Source organism: Rhinatrema bivittatum, chromosome 2 (assembly GCF_901001135.1).
Source record: "Rhinatrema bivittatum chromosome 2, aRhiBiv1.1, whole genome shotgun sequence".
NCBI lineage: Eukaryota > Metazoa > Chordata > Amphibia > Gymnophiona > Rhinatrematidae > Rhinatrema > Rhinatrema bivittatum.
In genome coordinates this window covers 316,871,444-316,889,497 of record NC_042616.1, presented here as the reverse complement: position 1 = coordinate 316,889,497, position 18,054 = coordinate 316,871,444, and the positions used below count along the sequence as shown (strand labels likewise).

At 39.8% G+C, this 18,054-nt stretch overlaps 1 protein-coding gene across 1 annotated transcript in view; it reads left to right on the top strand.

Annotated features, from left to right (window-relative positions):
• Window positions 1-18,054, top strand: part of ABCA13 (ATP binding cassette subfamily A member 13) — a 929,477-nt gene that overhangs the window by 135,644 nt on the left and 775,779 nt on the right. Inside the window, exons 9-11 of the mRNA XM_029587089.1 lie at window positions 3,344-3,477; window positions 4,754-4,938; window positions 6,176-10,852. Coding sequence (XP_029442949.1) covers window positions 3,344-3,477; window positions 4,754-4,938; window positions 6,176-10,852 — 4,996 coding nt within the window. The remainder of the gene's footprint in view (window positions 1-3,343; window positions 3,478-4,753; window positions 4,939-6,175; window positions 10,853-18,054) is intronic.

The following is an 18,054-nucleotide window of genomic DNA, read 5'->3' as shown; positions in this document are numbered from 1 at the left end:
TTTCAACCTTTTTACTTAGGTATACACTGCTTCTAGCTTATTTCTAGCTTCTGGAAACCTTTTTTTTTATTAATATACAAACACTCTAACTTCTGCTTACTAGCTGCCTTACAGACTATTAAAAATAAACACTCTGCCCCAAGAGGCTCAGAGCCATTTCTCCCACAAAAAACAATAGAGAGAGAGGCTCCCCTCTAGGCCCCCCCATGTCCCCCTCCTCCCGAACATCAATAATAAAATAAACATGCAGCATTAATAGAACATTATAGAGCAGCACGGTCCCCAAAATTAGGACCTGATACTCCAGTTAAACTTTCAAGTTCTTTTGAAACCAAATTAAACAAAAATAAAAACAAAAAATTCCACAACAGTAAACAAACTAATGCTTGATTCCCCCATTATGAACCATTATTCTCCTCCAACTGCTGGTAAGGTGGTAAGGTAGCTATAAATCTATCAGCTTCATCTCTAGAGGTAAAAACGAGAACTTTGTTATCATGGAAAACACGCAGCTTGGCTGGATAAAGTAGACCAAACTTGATGCCATGTTTATGCAACTCAGTACACCCCGGAGACATAATCTTTCGTTGCACCATAGTCGCTATTGAAAAATCGTTAAATAGGAGAATCTTATGACCTTGAAATTCTATAATCATCTGCTTAGAAGCTCGAATAATCTGGGTCTTATAAGTCCAGTTCAATATTTTTGCTAATGTTAAATGTATTAAGTGTCATCAAGTAACAGGTACTTTGGCACATAGATTATTTTTGTGCCCGGTACATAGATCTTTTTGGAAAAAAGTGATTTCAGTAGTTGCTCAATGTACTGCCTCTTCTATTGTTTGTACGGGCAAGCTGCTTCTATCTGGTCTAAGAGGAACTCTTTCTTCTTACAAATTATCCTTAGATAAATTTGGTCACACTGCCGTATTACTGGCATGCCGTACTATTTTAGCTGATTGGATAACACCAGATAAGTCTCCTGACTTGCGGGCCTGGTATGGGCGGCTTGCATTCTCAATGCAAATGGAACAGATGGTTGCCTTAAGGAGTGAGAGAGAAAGAGATTTGATATACCAGTCTTGTTGGTTGGCTTGCTATGATCTACTTCCGTCTGATCTTCAGACTACTTTAAATGTTGCTGGATATTATTCCTCTTGGAGTTGACTGACATTACAATGGGAATTTTGTGGGAGCAGTTGATGACTTATGTGTTTTAAATTTTGAAGGATATATCCCTAGAGTAGGGGGGTGGGGGGGGGGTGGGGGAAATGGTTGTGAGTACTGTGTGCGTGTTTGTATGGGTTGTGAATGTGTGTATTGGGCTTTGTTCTTATAAATGCTAAAAAGAAGGTATAAGGGGAGCTGTTTGAGCTTATTTTAGTAATGTATATAGTTATTAATTGCTCCCTGTAAGTATTTTATTTGTACTTATGATGTTTTAATAAAAATAATTTTGACAAAAAAAAAATAAACACACTAACTACTGCTTATTAGCTGCTTCACTGACTGACTATTTAAAAATAGTCTAACTTCAGTTTTTTCCCTGCCTTACTGACTATCAAAAGCACAAAGACACACACACACACTAAATAATATTCCCAAATAGTTAACTGTGTCCCAATACTTTTAAAAAAGAAAATTTCCCAAGCAAAAACTTACTGATTCCTTTCAGCCACCAGCAAGGTGATTCTCTCCTCTCAGTTCTCCCATTGGATTGTCTATCCCTAGCCTTTCATCTTCCTTCCACTGAACTCACCTGCCTATCCTCTTTCCCCTCCCGCCTCATCCTATCCCTTGCCCCCTCCCTATTTCTACTCCTGTCCTTGTCCCTATGCCTCCTCCTCTTTCCCCAAGCACTCTTGCCCTCATCCTCCCTCTTACTCTTCTTCCTCCTCCTCCTCTTCTCCTCATGCCTCTCCTCTCCTCTCTGCCACTGCTTCTCATGCTCCATCCTCTCCACTCTTCAACACCACCACACATCACAACTCCTCACCACTCCACTTCCGCCGCACCACCACACCTCACATGCTTCACACTCCTACTCCACTTCACCATCATGCCTCATCATTCCTCCAAAGTCTCACCACCATGCCTCACCACTCCTCCTCAGCAATCTTCTTCCGCCTCACCACCATGCCTCACCACTTCTCTGCCTCACCATCATACTTCATCCCTCCTCCTTCACCTCAGCTAAACCCAAGGACAGAGAGACAAACACAAGACAATAGACAAAGGGAAAGGGAAACAGATGAGAACAAGCCACAGGACACCTCACTCAGAACTCGCTAAATACCTCCAACCAACTACTAATTACCACCAACTCACCTCTCTCCAAATGTCTGATACACCCTCAAAGAGGCAGCTGCAGGAAGCCAGTATATATAAACCAGAAAAATAATGCACCACAAACAAATCAACATGTGCTATGTAAAATGTCATGCGATGTGTTGACGCGATGCTCAATGTGTGATGCAAAAATTGCCAATGCAATGGGGTACACAGGAAATTAACATAACCACATCCATTTTTTTTTTTTTATCGTGGGCACTATTTCGCTCACCATCAGGTACTGTTCCTATATTTTTCTCTCTGTCCTGTTTTTTCCCTTGCTGCGCTCACCCCTTATATCTTCCTTGCTGCTCCCTCCCCCCCTGGTTTTTTGTATTCGCTTCCTTTCAGTTATACTGTAAACTGGTATGATGTACCCATGAATGTCTGTATAAAAAAGCTAATAAATAAATAAATAAATAAATAAAATAAATACATATTTATAGCTTTTTTTTTTGTAATTTTTTATTTATATAGGCAGAATATAGCACGCAACAATGCAGAACATTAAACAGCTAACACAAAATTAACAACTTTCAGTATAATACATCATTTCCATGGTAAAACTGGTAGTACGTACTCCACCTGACATATTTATAGCTTTTTTATTAATCTAGGCCTTAGTTTGGTTTTCAGTTTTATCTTTTACTATGTTATGCTTTTACATTTGATGTTATTTTTATGTAATTGATTATGTTCTCTGCTTTGAGACTTTGGTGGAAAGGCGAGCTATATATTATACAAATAAATAAAAACTATAATACATTTTTTGATTAAAAAATTCAAAATGAAATCCTTTTTGTAAAAAATAAAGAAAACTAGTTGGAAATACCTGCACCAGACTGTAGTTCTGAAAATCCTCCTTAATTTCCTCGTCTTTCCCTATATTACCTGTCTCTGATTTCTGCTCTCAGATATCGCGGCTGCCAGAGTAATGATGCTGTTAAATTAAAATATGAAGCACCATCTAAGAGTTTGAAAGCCTTCTTGACAACAATATAATTGTTTACAGAGTCAACATACAACATGTCCCTTCTAAGCATGGTCTGGAATCTGGTTGCTGTTATGGGAGATCTGAGACCTAGATATGACCTAGCTGACTTGCAAACAGAGAAACTAATGAATTTCACAGCTGCGTTCAATAAGGTAAACATCTCATGATGATCAGAGTCTCTTCGTCTCTAATGACATAGCAAGTATGTGTGATATGATTTGCAATCTGAAGAGTATTAAGGCTAGATATAATATTAGCTATTGTGTTTCCCAATTGTACTTGACCCTTTCAGTACTGGACATACAATGTAGACTAATGTTCTCTATTTTCTGTCTCTACTCCCACCCCACCCCAAGAGTACAGTGTACATTCTTGTGTACAGAATGGCACTGCATGCCATTCTGTACACAAGAATGGGCATGCAGTGATTCTGTGTGCATGCCCATTCTTGTGTACAGTGTTCATTTTCTCTATTTTTATTGGGCTGTCAAATAAAATTTCAGTCTGAATTGTACATAATCATGATAACAGCTTATAGCAAAACCAGCAATTGACAGAGCAAAACAAAATTAATAAATAAATGCTGTGCAAATGATTTTTTTGAGAGTAAATTTATTTTTCCTGCCTATACTTTCCATATAAATGTAGAAGATGATGGCAGAAAAAAGACCACCCGACCCATTCGGTCTGCCCACTTAAACCTTTTCTTGCAGGGCTTCTTTGTCCTTTAAACTTTCTTGATGGGAAGGAGCCCGGGGCCCGAGTATCAGCACAAATGTTAGTATGCCAGGGCTTGGCCAGAGAAAGTTAACTACAGCTTAGTTAACTTTAGTTCACTAGTAGAATTAACACAGTTTATGTAAGCCAGCTTTAAATTGCAAAAGAAATGGTGGAGTAAGTGAGAATTAACATGCAACATGTATGTAAAAGTGAAAAGGATGTGTAACTAAAAGTTCCTTCTTGTTCTAGTCATTAAATACAAGTCCTTTTTTGATTTATACCACACCGCCGTTTATTTCTGCTTGTCACAAGAAATAACATTAACGGATTTCCAGTCCTATAAATGTGACAAGCAGAAATAAACGGCGGTGTGGTATAAATAAAAAAAAGGACTTATATTTAATGAATAGAATAGGAAAGAACTTTTAATTGCACATCCTTCTCACTTTTACAGCCAGGTTTAAATGCCAATGAGCTCATTAGCTTGATTTTGCATGGTAATAAGCTTATTTCCATTTTAGCACAGGAAGCAGTGTTTATACTATGTTGATCCTGAAATTGTACTTATTAAGCTGCATTAGTAGTTTTAAAGCATATTAAAGCTTTTCTAACACTCATTATGGCTTGCTCTGGCACTAGCATAGCTTAATGAATAGACCCCCAATATGTTCAATTATTTTCTGTTTCTTGTGCTTAATTTTTCTACAGGAGGACAGGCAAAGTCTGCTTCAAAAACTGTTGAGCGAACTTGAGCACACTATTGCTGGTCCCGTGACATATTTGGAAGAATCAGAGGACAGGGAGATAGTTTCAGCAGCATATAACATTATCCAACTCCTACAGGATGACATACAACAAAATATTTCAGCAACAGATTATAAATCTGTTGATAAGTAAGTTAAATTGGCATTATATATTTTTAACTTACCTAGTAGCCTCTGGTCTTATGGTTTTCAGATAAATATAATCCAAATGGTATTGTGCTGTCAAGATGTTATTATCCAAACTATGAATTTTCGTATTTAGCTACATTCTTAAATATTGTACAGTACACAAGATGTAGAACAATGGGAAGAGATATTTGACTGGATGGACCATCATAAGAAAATATGTACAAGATTAAAACTTTCCTTTACTAATTTACTCTAGCTGGCCCTAGTTTTTAACTCAGAAAACAAATTATTCCATTGTCTAGGCCTGAGAGTGATTCTCTTTGCATACCATTGAATTAGGCAGATTCCTGTCCCATGTGAATTACTGTGTTGAATGTGGCCTAGAGATGATTCTAAAATTAATTCCATTACAGTATTGCAGGTTTCATTCATCAGCTTCCATAACCAATAGCACATCTTGGGTAGAGATTCAGATGACTTTAGCTTGGATATCTTTTTTTAAATAAATACTTTTTCTTTGAAACAGTGAATTTAATTATTTCTATGTAAGACAAATGGAAATATTTGACTATGGAGCGCATACATTTTGTTTTTTTGATAGACTTGTAAAATGAAATGAATAATGAAGGTAAGAGTAACTGAAAATTCCATTTATAAGGACACTCCCTATCATTTGAAAATACTGACTTGTTCCTATCCAGTAGTGTGCCTAACAGCAAAGTTACATGCATTCTTTTAAGAACATACAAAACAACCTGATTTTCAAACATAAGATAACTACATAGATTGTGTTTGAATATTGGGTTGTTATGTACCTGAAAGTACAAGTATAACTTTACAACATTGTTTTGAAATGGGAAACTTTGCATGTCATTGGCATGCCAGTTACACATGTCCTTTTTGAAAACTGAAGATATGCGCATGGATTCATAGAACTCCCTTGAAATGCTCCCCCCCAAACACCTCTTTTTCATGTGACCACATTTATGCATGCTATGAGCATATTTTTAGTAGGTTGAAAATCCACCTAAGTATAGTCAGCCAATCTATTCACATACCTCCTTATTTGATGTGCATAGATCCTAGCTAAGCTTTTGAAAATTTACCCTTTTATCTGTTTTCCCAAGATCATTTTTATTATAACAACTTGTCAATCAAAATTGAATTTCTGTTTATAATGATTCATTTGCTTGTGCTGGTTCTTTGTATAACTGACTATATGTTGGTCTTGCTGTAGGATCTTGATGTTCATTAAGAAGTTGTTGAAGATGAACAATAAAACTGATGATCATGATGATGAAGAGATGATTTCTATTTTTAAACTTGTGGATTTTATTGAAGAAAAACTACTGCCTGACTCTTTCAATTCTTCAGCTGGTCACAAATTCCAGTCATTTATAACTACATTTTTGAAAAAGGCAACACCATGGATTAATGATTTTGTCAGCTTGGACAGCTATGAATTTACTGAGCTTAGAAAGGAGATTCTTGACATAGCTCAAATTCTTTTTACTCAAGAAGCACAAGAAATTAGACAAACAATGGAGACAATAATTTCTGAACTTGACCAGGATTTACAAGAACTTAGATTGGACATGCACCAAGAAAAGCATGGCAAGACAGATATTCTTGATAATCTATGGCCTATTTTTGCGACACTTACTGCACCAGAAAAACAAAATATGCTTCGTAGTTGCTTGAAGTTTTTTGAGAAACTTCTTGCAGACTGGGAAGGGATGTTCAACTTTGATGTGGATTTTGTAAAATTAAATGAGATTTTCTTAAATGATCTTTCGGCGGTGGATATGTTAAGTCAAGAGCATGTTACTGCAGCTCTGCATATCATTTATGGTGTGAAGAATGCCTCAGTTGTACTATCCTCACCAGCAACTGTCTCTCAGATGAAGAATCTGGAGAGCATCTTAGTTAAAACATATCAGAGCATTCCCAGGAATGGGAGTGCTGACTTGCTTCTGCACACGCTTTCTTCTGTCTTCCACACCATGGATCCATTGTTAACAACCTGGGATAATAGATCTTTGTTAGTATTTCTCAACCAAGTGTCAGAAGATATTAAAGCTATCCTACTGCAACTTGATTTCAAGGAAATTAGCAAATCATTTGAATGTCTCACTGGAGCAGCAAGGCTCCTCCAGGATATTCCTCAGAAGCCTCTTTGTGAGAAGCTCTCGTCAATTTATAACTATTTGATGCTCCATGCCAAAATGTTAGCTCAGAGTGGGGATCTAGAAATGCAAGTAGTGTATGAAACACTGATAAGTCTTAAAGCAGTCTTACTGAACGAGGACCTTAATAAAGTTGCCTTCCACTATTTAAATATGCTTTTCAACAGTTCATCTGAAAGTTTGTTAAATATTCAGTGCACTGATTATGATACCATTCACATTCGGCTTGTAAACCATACAAAAAATGATTATAATGAAATTGCAGATCAGTTGGTTAGTATTCTTTCAAATTTAACCAAGCGAGTAATTGAAGGAGATGACCCTTCGGCTTTACATTGCACTCTTGCATGGATTCAAATGCAGACTACATTTTTGGGAGAATTAGCTCAAATATTAGAATTGGATTTAAATTGTATCCCTGACCTTCAAAATGGCCTTCTCCAGCTTTTGGGGGCACTAGAACATAGAACAGACAATAAAATGTGCAATAAAACATTTACTGTTGGCACTACTCCTACAGTGGTAATTGACTTGCTCAAAAATGGCACCAGTATTGTTCAGTCCAGGCTTTGGAAGGATTATGAGGTTCTTAGAAGGCTCATGCTTACATTCAGCAATGCACTCAATGTTATGAATCCACTAGATGCAGATCATTCACTGGAAGTATTGCACATAATGGAAGATGTTGTCCTTGACTTGCAAAAATCTCTAGCTGAAGGTAACATTAGCCGAACTTTTTTGTACTATCTTCTCAAAAGCATTTATCCAGCAGATTCTCCGGTGATGGACTCTTTGGCTAGAGATAAGCATTTGATTGGATATTCACTTTCAAATATCCTCACGCATTCTAGCAATGAATCTGACGCTGTGTTTTTTAAGATGGAAGAGACAGTCAGATATTTGAAAAATATAACCCAAGATCATGATCTGTTGTTTTATCCTGAACATTTTTGGAACTTCACTGCATTAGATTTGGAAAACTGCTCACAGAAAGATTTTTTAGCTACTCTATATCCTATTTTTACGTCTAATAACATGGTAACTGGAATTGTGGGATTGAATAGGTGGGTGGATATTCTTAAAACCCTTACTCAAAGCTATAATTCATATTCATCACATGTGCTTGGCAAAGACATTTTGACTTTTTTAGCATACATGTGCAGTATGAACGAGACAGACCTTATATTAAAGGATATGTGGAGTGTTATTTATTTAGCTCACAATATAACAGCACTGCCATGTGCATCAAATAGTTCAGATAGGAAATGTCTGCATGATTATTTAAACAATATAGCCAATATTGTCACACTAACACTTCCCAAACTACACGTGAAAGAAAATGTACTAATAATAAAATCCATTTTCACTCTTCTGAGTAATACAGAAGGTCAAATTGAAACAGTAATCCATTATTTAATAAGATGTTTACAGAATCTGGAGCATATGTCTCTGAATAGTCAAATACTTTGCATCACTGCACCAATCACGAGAGCCATAAATGATACTTTGGAATTTCCACTGCTGTTTAGAGGCTCCTGGCCTCCATTAATGGATTATTTAAAAGGAATGAATGCATTCCTGACAACAGTCATTTCTGAAACTTTGCAAATGAATGCATCAGCTCCCAAGAGTCTAAAGCTGATAGATGTATTTGCAAACTTTCCAAAGGATAGCAACCTATATGGACTTATGCAAAAATCGATTACTTTCTTTGTGACTTACTTGTCCAACATCACGCATAACGCATCAACCCCACCTCTTCATGAATTCATGAGACCAGCTAGCCTTAATAAGGACTTCCTAAGTGATGCTTTACATTTTCTGATGTCTCAGATCTCTCACACTTCCTCAAATCCAACACATTTCATGCAATACCTCAAAGATCCCGACATAAAATTATTAATAAGCCAGCTCAAACAAATCAGTAAAAGCCTAAGTTGTATCTTTGAGAACATTGAAAATTTAAAAGGAAAAGATGCTATGCTGAGCTTGTATTCTGACTGGCTAGAAGCATTTCATAACATATCAGATGCATGGAGCTTGAATACTACATATTTGACACAGGTAGTTCAAGAAGCTGAGATTGGGGATCTTGTGGATGTATTTTCCATTTTTCTGGATGGAGGTAGACTTCTACAGCAAACAGCCTATAAAAACATCACCAGTACTTTAAAAGAAGTATATGCATTTACACTTATTCAGGAAGAAATCACTTCAACACTTACAAATGAGACCTTATCCAAGATAGAAACAAACCTTGTGAGGCTAGTGGAGTTAATAATGGAGATGTCTAATGAAAGTATGGATGCCTTAGATTGTCTTCCCACATTTTTCTGCAGGAACAAAACAGCAGCATCAGTGCCTCAGAATGAACTACCAATACCGGTTTGTTATTCAGATAAAAACAATGCCTCTTTACTACATGACGGTTTAGTGGATGTGCTTAAGCAGCTTAACTTGACACTACCACCAAGCAAACTGCAATGTTCTGATGGACTTTTACAGAAGACCATCCACAAAGAAGCTTGTTTCTTTCATCAGTTTGCACAATGGAATTCAATTCTTGTGAGGCTTTCAGAGATCTACTTTGGTACTAATTACTCAGCTCTGAAAGAGCTTCAACAGTTTTGGAAGAAACTGTCAATATCTGGTTCTTTGGGTATTAATAATACTGTAAACTGTACTTCTACACCCGGGAGGGACATGATTTTAGAACTCATAGAACCATTAAACAGCATGACTGTCAGTACAGCAAGAAAAGCTATATATCATGTTTTTAGTCTGCTGCATGATACCCTTAGCCTATTCAGGAGTGAAGATGTGTCAATTATAAATAATATAATTAAACATGTAAAAATCATGGCAGATGGGGTGCTCAAAGCACAGGATAATAATGATATCTTCTCACCATTGCTGATTGCAGTACAGCCTTTAATGGCATTGTGCCCTGCTGGAAACCAGACTCATATGGTACTTCTAGCGTTATCAGGTATATGTAGAAGTAATGATGTAATAAATAATTTGGAATCCTTCTGGGCTGTGCTAAACAGAACTGCACAAGAGCTGAATGCTGGAAATTTACTGCCTGTAACAGAGCGAGAATTCCATTTCCAAAGGACATCTGAAAGTCAGAAGGCTGGTTTATTTCTTGACTTCTTGAAAAAGTTTAACTCATCTTTTCAGGAAAGTGTGATAAGAAACTCTAAAAGCTTTTTAGAGAAGACCAAAGACTGCCTCTTTAAATACCCTAATGATAATTATACTGAAGTGATAAACAGTTTAAGTCTACTTTGGTCTTGTAAAAATTACTCAGATAACATAACATTGACTATCAAGATTATTGCTGACAGTCTTGAGCTTTTTCATAATGCCTGGAGAGATGGTCATATTGATATTTCACGTCTTACAGACCTACTTGGCATTCTTCACTCTGCTTCACAAAGTGAATTGCACAGCATGATCAATAAAATAGGCACTTTTATAGCGAGATCAAACGGAAGCAGCCTTGAAATAATGGACTTTGTGAAAATTGTCATTGATCTTACTTCCAAAGGTGTTCAGTTTGAAAGCCATGGCCCAGATAATGTCACTCGATTCACAAGTAGGACAATGAAGCTGATAGAGAGCTTTGTACAGATGATTTTCTCATCCGCTTCTGCTGAAAGTCATGCAAGTGGGATATTTACCATGCTGGAAAACATGTTGAATGATGCTAGTCCTGGAATAAGGTAAGAATATCTTTCATTTTTCTGTTATCCACATATATCTTTTAAAGTTAAAAAGTGAGAATGATTCTTCCCTAATATAGGGTCCAGATTCACTTAAGGCTTTTTTCCCATTTTGTGTCTATGGGAAAACAGCTTAGTGAATCAGGCCCTTAATTTGATATCCTGAACTGAATCTGAAAACCAATGGTATTTCACTTTCTAGACTTGTGGTCTCATTCTAGAAAAGTTCCTGAGTCATGTAAATGATCAAATGCTGGCCCTTGGAATTTTTCTTTTGCTGGAAATGAAAGATATCTAGTCTGGCTCATAAGATATTCTGATGTGGATTTACTCATATAAGACCTAAAGTTGGTGTTGATTTTTTTTTAATGTATATGTATTTTTGTAAAAGGAATATATTGTCCCACAAGTGTCCAAAACCTGAACAGTTTTCCTTCTATATAGTACTGATCACGAGCGGTTAAGACATGACAATAACTCAAAAAATATACCAATAAATGTAGGTTTTTACTCTCTGCATCTGATGGTTATAGCTCTGATTAAATTGTGAAAGTCTGAAGGCAGGGGAGGTTCTGAACAGCACATGGAGGAAGTCCGTTTGATTAGCCAATGGCTTTCATCATAATCAACCTCAATAATGGGGGCACTTTTGAGTAGCCCTGTGTCATTTTCATTGATTGTAGGTGCTTTTAGCTCAAGCACAGTTCAGCCAGTTTTTAAAAGGAAGGCCACCCACATTGTTTCCTTTTGAAAATCCACAGCCACAGAGCAAGTACAGTGCAGTCGCCCTTGGACTTTTGCACCTGCTCTCTGTCAGAGCAGCCAGGCCAGGATAAAATAGTGTGCTCGTATCAGAAAATCAAAATGTATGCATGGAGGTTTGCTCCTCCCCCCTCCTCGACCTAAACGTACCATAGGAAGGCCTCTCTTTAACCCAGCTCAAGGTACATGTGCTCGGGAACCTGCACGTACTTTTAGCTGGGCAGAGGAGGGTAACTTCCAGACAGAACAATTTATTTACCTGTTGAAATGGCTTCCAACACTGAATTGCCCTCCATATATAAAAAGTAGACACTACGGACTTGATTCACCCAAATTGAATTTGGTTTCTGGAGGGCAAAAAAGAGAGAAATATTCAGGTTCGGATGAACATTAGGTGTCATTTGTTCTCTAAACTGGGCAATGAGTCTTTCTGTTGGATTTACTACATTTAAGTCTCTAAAACCTGGGGAACTGTTTTAGAATTCACTTAACTGCCTCAAATTGGAGGGGCTGGGTTTGTTTTGGGGGTTTTTGGGGAGTTTGAATGAAATTCATCTTTGTCGTTGCTGGCTGGTACTTCCCCCTCTTTCACCCACATCCACCTCCATCCTAAACTCCTTTCAGTGAAGGGGGTGGAATCTTTCTGTTACTTTGCTCATTAAGGCAACGCAGTGTTTGTACTTTTATCTGGCCTTCATTCTACACTATACTTTAGTAGTTACAAGACAAAATTAGTAAGAAAAGTTTTGAAAGTAGTTACTGTAGTTTTGTTTTATTTGAACAAAAATAAAATAAGTAAAAATGATGGGAGTGATGCAGTGCAATAAACGTTTTTAGGAAGGCTCCTATGTTGCCTTAGGTCTAATTCTCTGGACTAAGGATGGAGATTGCTGAACTTAATGCCAGAATGTAAAGGACTTTTCCTATTGCTTCTGCTTCCCCCGAGAATCCCAATAAGAAGAAATAGATGGATTACAGTGAGGTTATGAAGTATAATGACTGTGAATCAAGAGACATTCTCTAAATAATATGACTACACAACTCCATTATGATGTCAATAAACTTCCACAAATTTACATTTACAATTAATAACATTTGTTCATCACTTAACACTAAAAAGCCTGCAATATTTCTTTTAAATGTTATATTCTCTTCTTTCTGTTTTTTTTGGAATGAAAGTTAAATTAAAGGATCCTTATTATAATTAGCATAGAGGTTCTTATGTGTGAAATATTGAGTAAGGATAAGGAGGATAATAAATGTATTGTTTCTGTAATATTCATAATTATACTTCACTTTTCTGGTCAAGTATTGCTATCTTGATATGTAATTGATAAAAAGTTCAATGAAAAAATATAAGAAAGAAATAAAATAAACACTAAAAAGCCTAAGCAATGTACAATAAAACATACATAATTTTACAAAATACAAATATAAAAGACAATTCAAACTGTGTCTATACTAGAGTGAGATAGATAAAGGTGGAGGCTCACTATAAAGGAGATATCAAGAATGGTGGTAGAGAATTCTAGAAAAAGAGGAAACTTTCTGGTGGGGAAAACTATTATCAAGAAGACCAGATCTGGGGATAGGATTAAGAAAGATAAAATGTGTTCCAGGACCCATAGCAAGCAGAGCTATAAAGTAAATTGTTAAGACCACTGGAACAGAAAGAAGGGAAATTGAAATTGATTTCATAGTCAACTTGGAGCAAATGACTTGACTAGAAAGCTGATCAATGTAATACAATAGATTTTGGAAACTTCCAAGAATAGTTGCCTTTTCTGTGAAAGAAATGTTATTCTACCCAAGCAAATTCAATATATGGCTAAAGAGATAGTGTAAAAATGGAGGTGTTTAGAATGTTCTGTATCTGTACAAAATAAAACCCATGGTCCTAGATGAAGAATTTAGATAATAAATTAACAAGATTTTAAACAAGATGGTGTTAGCATTAATGCCTGTGGCTTCTCAAGGAATAATGCAAATGTCCCCATTAAGTATTAACACTGAATCTAATACCCAGTATTATTATTCATGAGGCTTAACAAGCCCACCTAATGCTGCGAAGTTAATTATTTTCTAGGAAGTATAGTTAAAGTAGCCTAATAAGGCTGCTCAGGATAATTTGGGCCTTTGGAGCCCAAACATCCCCACTACCTGAAACATTAAATTGTGTTTCTGGGGCTTCCTGTGTACAAACTCTCAAAACTAATCCTGAAGTTCTTGAGACCCATACTTCCTTGCCTTCTCCCAAATAAACAAAAGGACCTTCTGGGCTTTTAAAACTCTTCTTCGACCGAAGAAGAGTCAGGCCTCTGGGTCCTCCACCCATACTCATGTGGCTGGATCCTCCAGCCCGCCATTAGATGTCCCTAAGTCCTAGCTAGACATTTCAACTCTTGTGAGCCTTCCATTCCCCTTGGAGAGCTTGGCTTGATTGCTCTTGGCTTTATAACCTGCCATTTTGTGATTAAGGGTATGGCTATACTCAGTTCAGATCAGACATGCAGCAGTATAGATGTCTGGTCTCTCCCTCCTGTTGAGGCCTCCTTTCATCCTCAGGCTTTTGCTTTTCGAAGGGAAACTCCTCTGTGCACATCCTGCCAGAGGGTTTCTTGGTATTTAGTTGCAGTAAGGAAATCATTTTTGCTAGAACCCATGTTTTGAAGGCGTGGACCCTTGGATCATGGTGGAATTGGCACAACCTGAAGGGAGGAGCCCTGCAGATCTCCACTGTTGACTGGCAGAGTCTGATGAAGCTGAGGCCCATTGGAGCTTCACCTATACTTGCCCATCTTCCCCTTAGGTTGAGCCCTCGGGTGCCAGGGCCAACAAGTCTTAGGTGGGGGCCTCTGTTGAAGTTCTGAAGACCTGTAGGTGAGGCAATGGTGTAGAAGGCAGGCCAGAGTCAGGTCACAGGAGGTTCGATGATCAGGCGGAGGTTGGTGGCAGGCAGTAGTCAAGAGAAGGTCTGGTGGTTAGGCAGTGGTCAGTGGTAGGCGGCAATCAAGATGGTCCAGGAAAGAAGCCAATGTCCAAGCCGAAGATCTGTCCTAGGAAAAGCGAGACGGATGGGGAGAGCAGGAAGATGAGGAGCGCCACAGGAGGCAAGGCACACAGAAGGACCACAGAATTGAAGACTGACCATAGGGGCTGATGGACAAGACAAAGACCACAAGGACTGAAGTCATGGAGAAGACCAGGATAGCAGGAGAAATGCTGAGGCAACTTGCACTACGCAATGATAGGAGACCTGTTGCTGAGGGGAGGACTGCAGAGCGAAGTGGCCATTTATAAGCCAGGGCTCCTGACATCATCTGAGGGTGCTGCGGGGGATTTCCCGCCATGGGCCCTTTTAAATTTGAGCGGGTCGAGTGCACACGCACCTAAGGGCAGTCATGTGTTGAGGCCTGGCGGCATCCTGGAAGACATTGCATTGGGCCCACCTGTCAATGGCGGTCTGCTGCATCTCTGTTGGAGAGATCCAGTGTGGTATCAGGGCTCCCTGTTGGAGGCTCGGGGTTAGATGTAAAAGCAGCGGTTCGTGAGGACTGCCAAATACATCACCTGTGGGACTCCTGGACCAGGACTGAAGACCAATGATCCCATTCACTCCCCGAATGTGCCAAGCACTTGTGACAGGCTTGGCAATGTGAGACATTTGATAGCCAGAAGAAACCTATTTTTTGGAAAGAGACTGTATTCAAACCTTGTTCCTTTGAGGAAGGTTATCTTTGCTGGCTGAACGCAGAAAGCAGGGGCTGAAGATCAGTGAGCCCATTCACCCCATGAATGTGGCAATCACCTGTGACAGCAGCACACCAGTCTAGGAAGATTTTTTGACTAAGGAAGTACTTTCCCGTTTTTCTGAGGAGCCAGGCTGGAATAGCACTAAGGGTTTGTTACCACTGCGAATTGGGCTTACCCTTCAAAACACCAGAGCAGCATGAAGCAGCAGCGACGTCGGCCGGCCCACACGGCACCTTGGCTCCGCCCTCCTCAGCACGTTGGCGTGCCTCCCAACGGTCTCCCCGGTAGCGAGGGAAATGGGGTATATAAACCCGGCCTCCAGGCACTAACTTTGCCTTGGCTACAGGCTTGTTTGTGCTGGTGCTGTCTCTCTGTTGGATTTGCCTTTGTCGTGACCCAGATTGCCTTGGATTCCTCTTGCCTGCTGCCTGCCTTTGACCTGGACTGGATTTAGGATTTCTCTTGCTTGCCACCTGCCAGCAACCCAGATTGTCTCGGACCCTGCTACCTCTGGTCTGTCTCTATCTGCACTGCGATTCAGGGGAGATGCTGGTTCTGACTCCACTCCGGCTGGATCTGCATCCTTACCCGCCTCGCTGTATCTGAGCTTGACTTTGGGCTCAGGTAAGGCTGCTTTATATCATTGGGTCCACTGAAATGTAATAGAGTTACACTCATATCTCTTACCCCTTGCTCACTTGCCTGGGAAAGTAGGAGGAGGAGAATATTGTGAGGGAATATGCATTGTGTACTTAATGAAAGGTGACTAGTAATTGATGGAAGATCCTAGGAATTCCTTTATCAGCCATATACTGCTGCTCTAAACACTGTGGGGCAGATTTTCAAAGGGGGTACGCACGTAAAATATGCGCGTAACCCCCGAAAAGCTGCCCCTTCCACCCCATGCGCTTGCCGAGCCTATGTTCCATAGGCTCGGCGGTGCACGCGTAAGTCCTGGGGCTTTCCTGGGGGATGTGTCGGGGGCGTGTCGCGGCCGGCGCGTCATCAGGAGGCGTTCCAGGGGTGTGGCCACGGCCTCCGGACCAGCCCCCAGACCAGAACATGGGGTGGGGGGAATTAGTTAGGGCCGGGGGGCGGGTTAGTTAGGGGAAGGAAAGGGAAGGTGGGGGACACCGGAAAGAAAGTTTCGGAGCGGCCTTGGAGGGAACGGAGGGAACGGAGGCAGGCTGTGTGGCTCGGCGCATGCAGGCTGCCGATTTTGCGCAGCCTTGCGTGCGCCGGGTGCGCGAACAAAAGTACGCGCGCACATACTTTTTAAAAATCTGCCCCTGTCTGTCCACTCCAAACCTACATTATCAGAGTGGCAGGGGCCCACATCTATTGCTGCTCTCATTGCATGCAGGCTTTTCTCATTCCCTCATCAGGAGAAAGGAGAGGAGAAACAGAAGGATATGGAAGGATAGGAAAAATCAGAATTGTGATAGTGAGAGAGAAGCAGGAAACACTAACCTTGTAGGTCACCCTTAGCTGCCCTGCTTCCTGTCTCATTTCCAAGAACCTCTTTGGTTATCCTGATTTGGACAACTGGGTTATGAGCTAACAGAAACAGTACCATTCTTCCTCTTGAATATTTCCTAGAATTGCAACCACTGCTAATGATACTGATAAAGCATGTGCTCAATGTCCCAGCAACCATTTCTCTTCCTCTTCCACAACAATAGTTTAGAAAAGAAGCATGTGCTTTGGAGAATGGAGGAGAGGCCTTAGGGACCTTGAACACATGCTACAGCTACTGCCCTTTCAATGGAGGATGGGAGAGAAAATGAAGATTGAGCAAAAGTAAAATAAAGGACAAGAGCTGAAAGAGGAAGATGAAGGGAGAGAGAGAAGTGGGAAACAAGAGGTTGAGAAATGGGTTTGAGGGGAAGATGGAGTCTGAAAGGGGCAGGGTAATGTTACAAGGTGAGAAAGAGATGGAGTGCTGCAAGAAGCAATGGGATGGCAGACATGGCAAGAGGTTGAGAGGAGGAAGAGAATTAGGGAAAACAGAGCTGGACAAAAGAAAAGATATCAAGAAGTGATATGAAAGAGGCAAGCCCCTTGATTCAGGCTGTAGTGCAGTTTGCTAAATGTAAGTTCAAATTTTATATTTGTGAAACACAATTAAACCTGGGCATGCTGCATTGATGAAGCACTTAGGCCCAGGAAGCGAAGGAAGATAACTGGCACTATTGTGATAGCCCCTGCCAACTAATGAGAAATGCTGAGGATGCTGCTTGGAGGGCTTATTTTTCCAGTCTTTGGGCCATTAATGGTCCCCTGAGATGCTAGAGTATGCTGTGTATAAGGTAGCAAAGAACACTAAGACATAGGGGTGTTTGTTTATTCATTTTCCTAGACTCACTCATTTGTCAGGTTCATCTCAAACAAAATATCTTTTTTTGTTTGTTCATCTCATTTGTTTTTTTGTTTTACATTGAGGTCAATGTAGGAAGTAATCCATAGTTACCATCTACTTTACTGTAAAGGAAAAAAATGGGCACAGGCCCAGCCCTGACGTTGGGACCCCATCTGAGGCTAGGTACCATCTCCAAGGCCCAGAGCTTGACCCAAAGTTGGGTCCGGTCACCAAGGTTCAGCCTAGAATCAGGCCCTATTTCAGGGCCCAGCCCAAGGACGGATCCCATCATTAGAGTCCCATGCCTAAGCCTAGGCCCAATACTGGG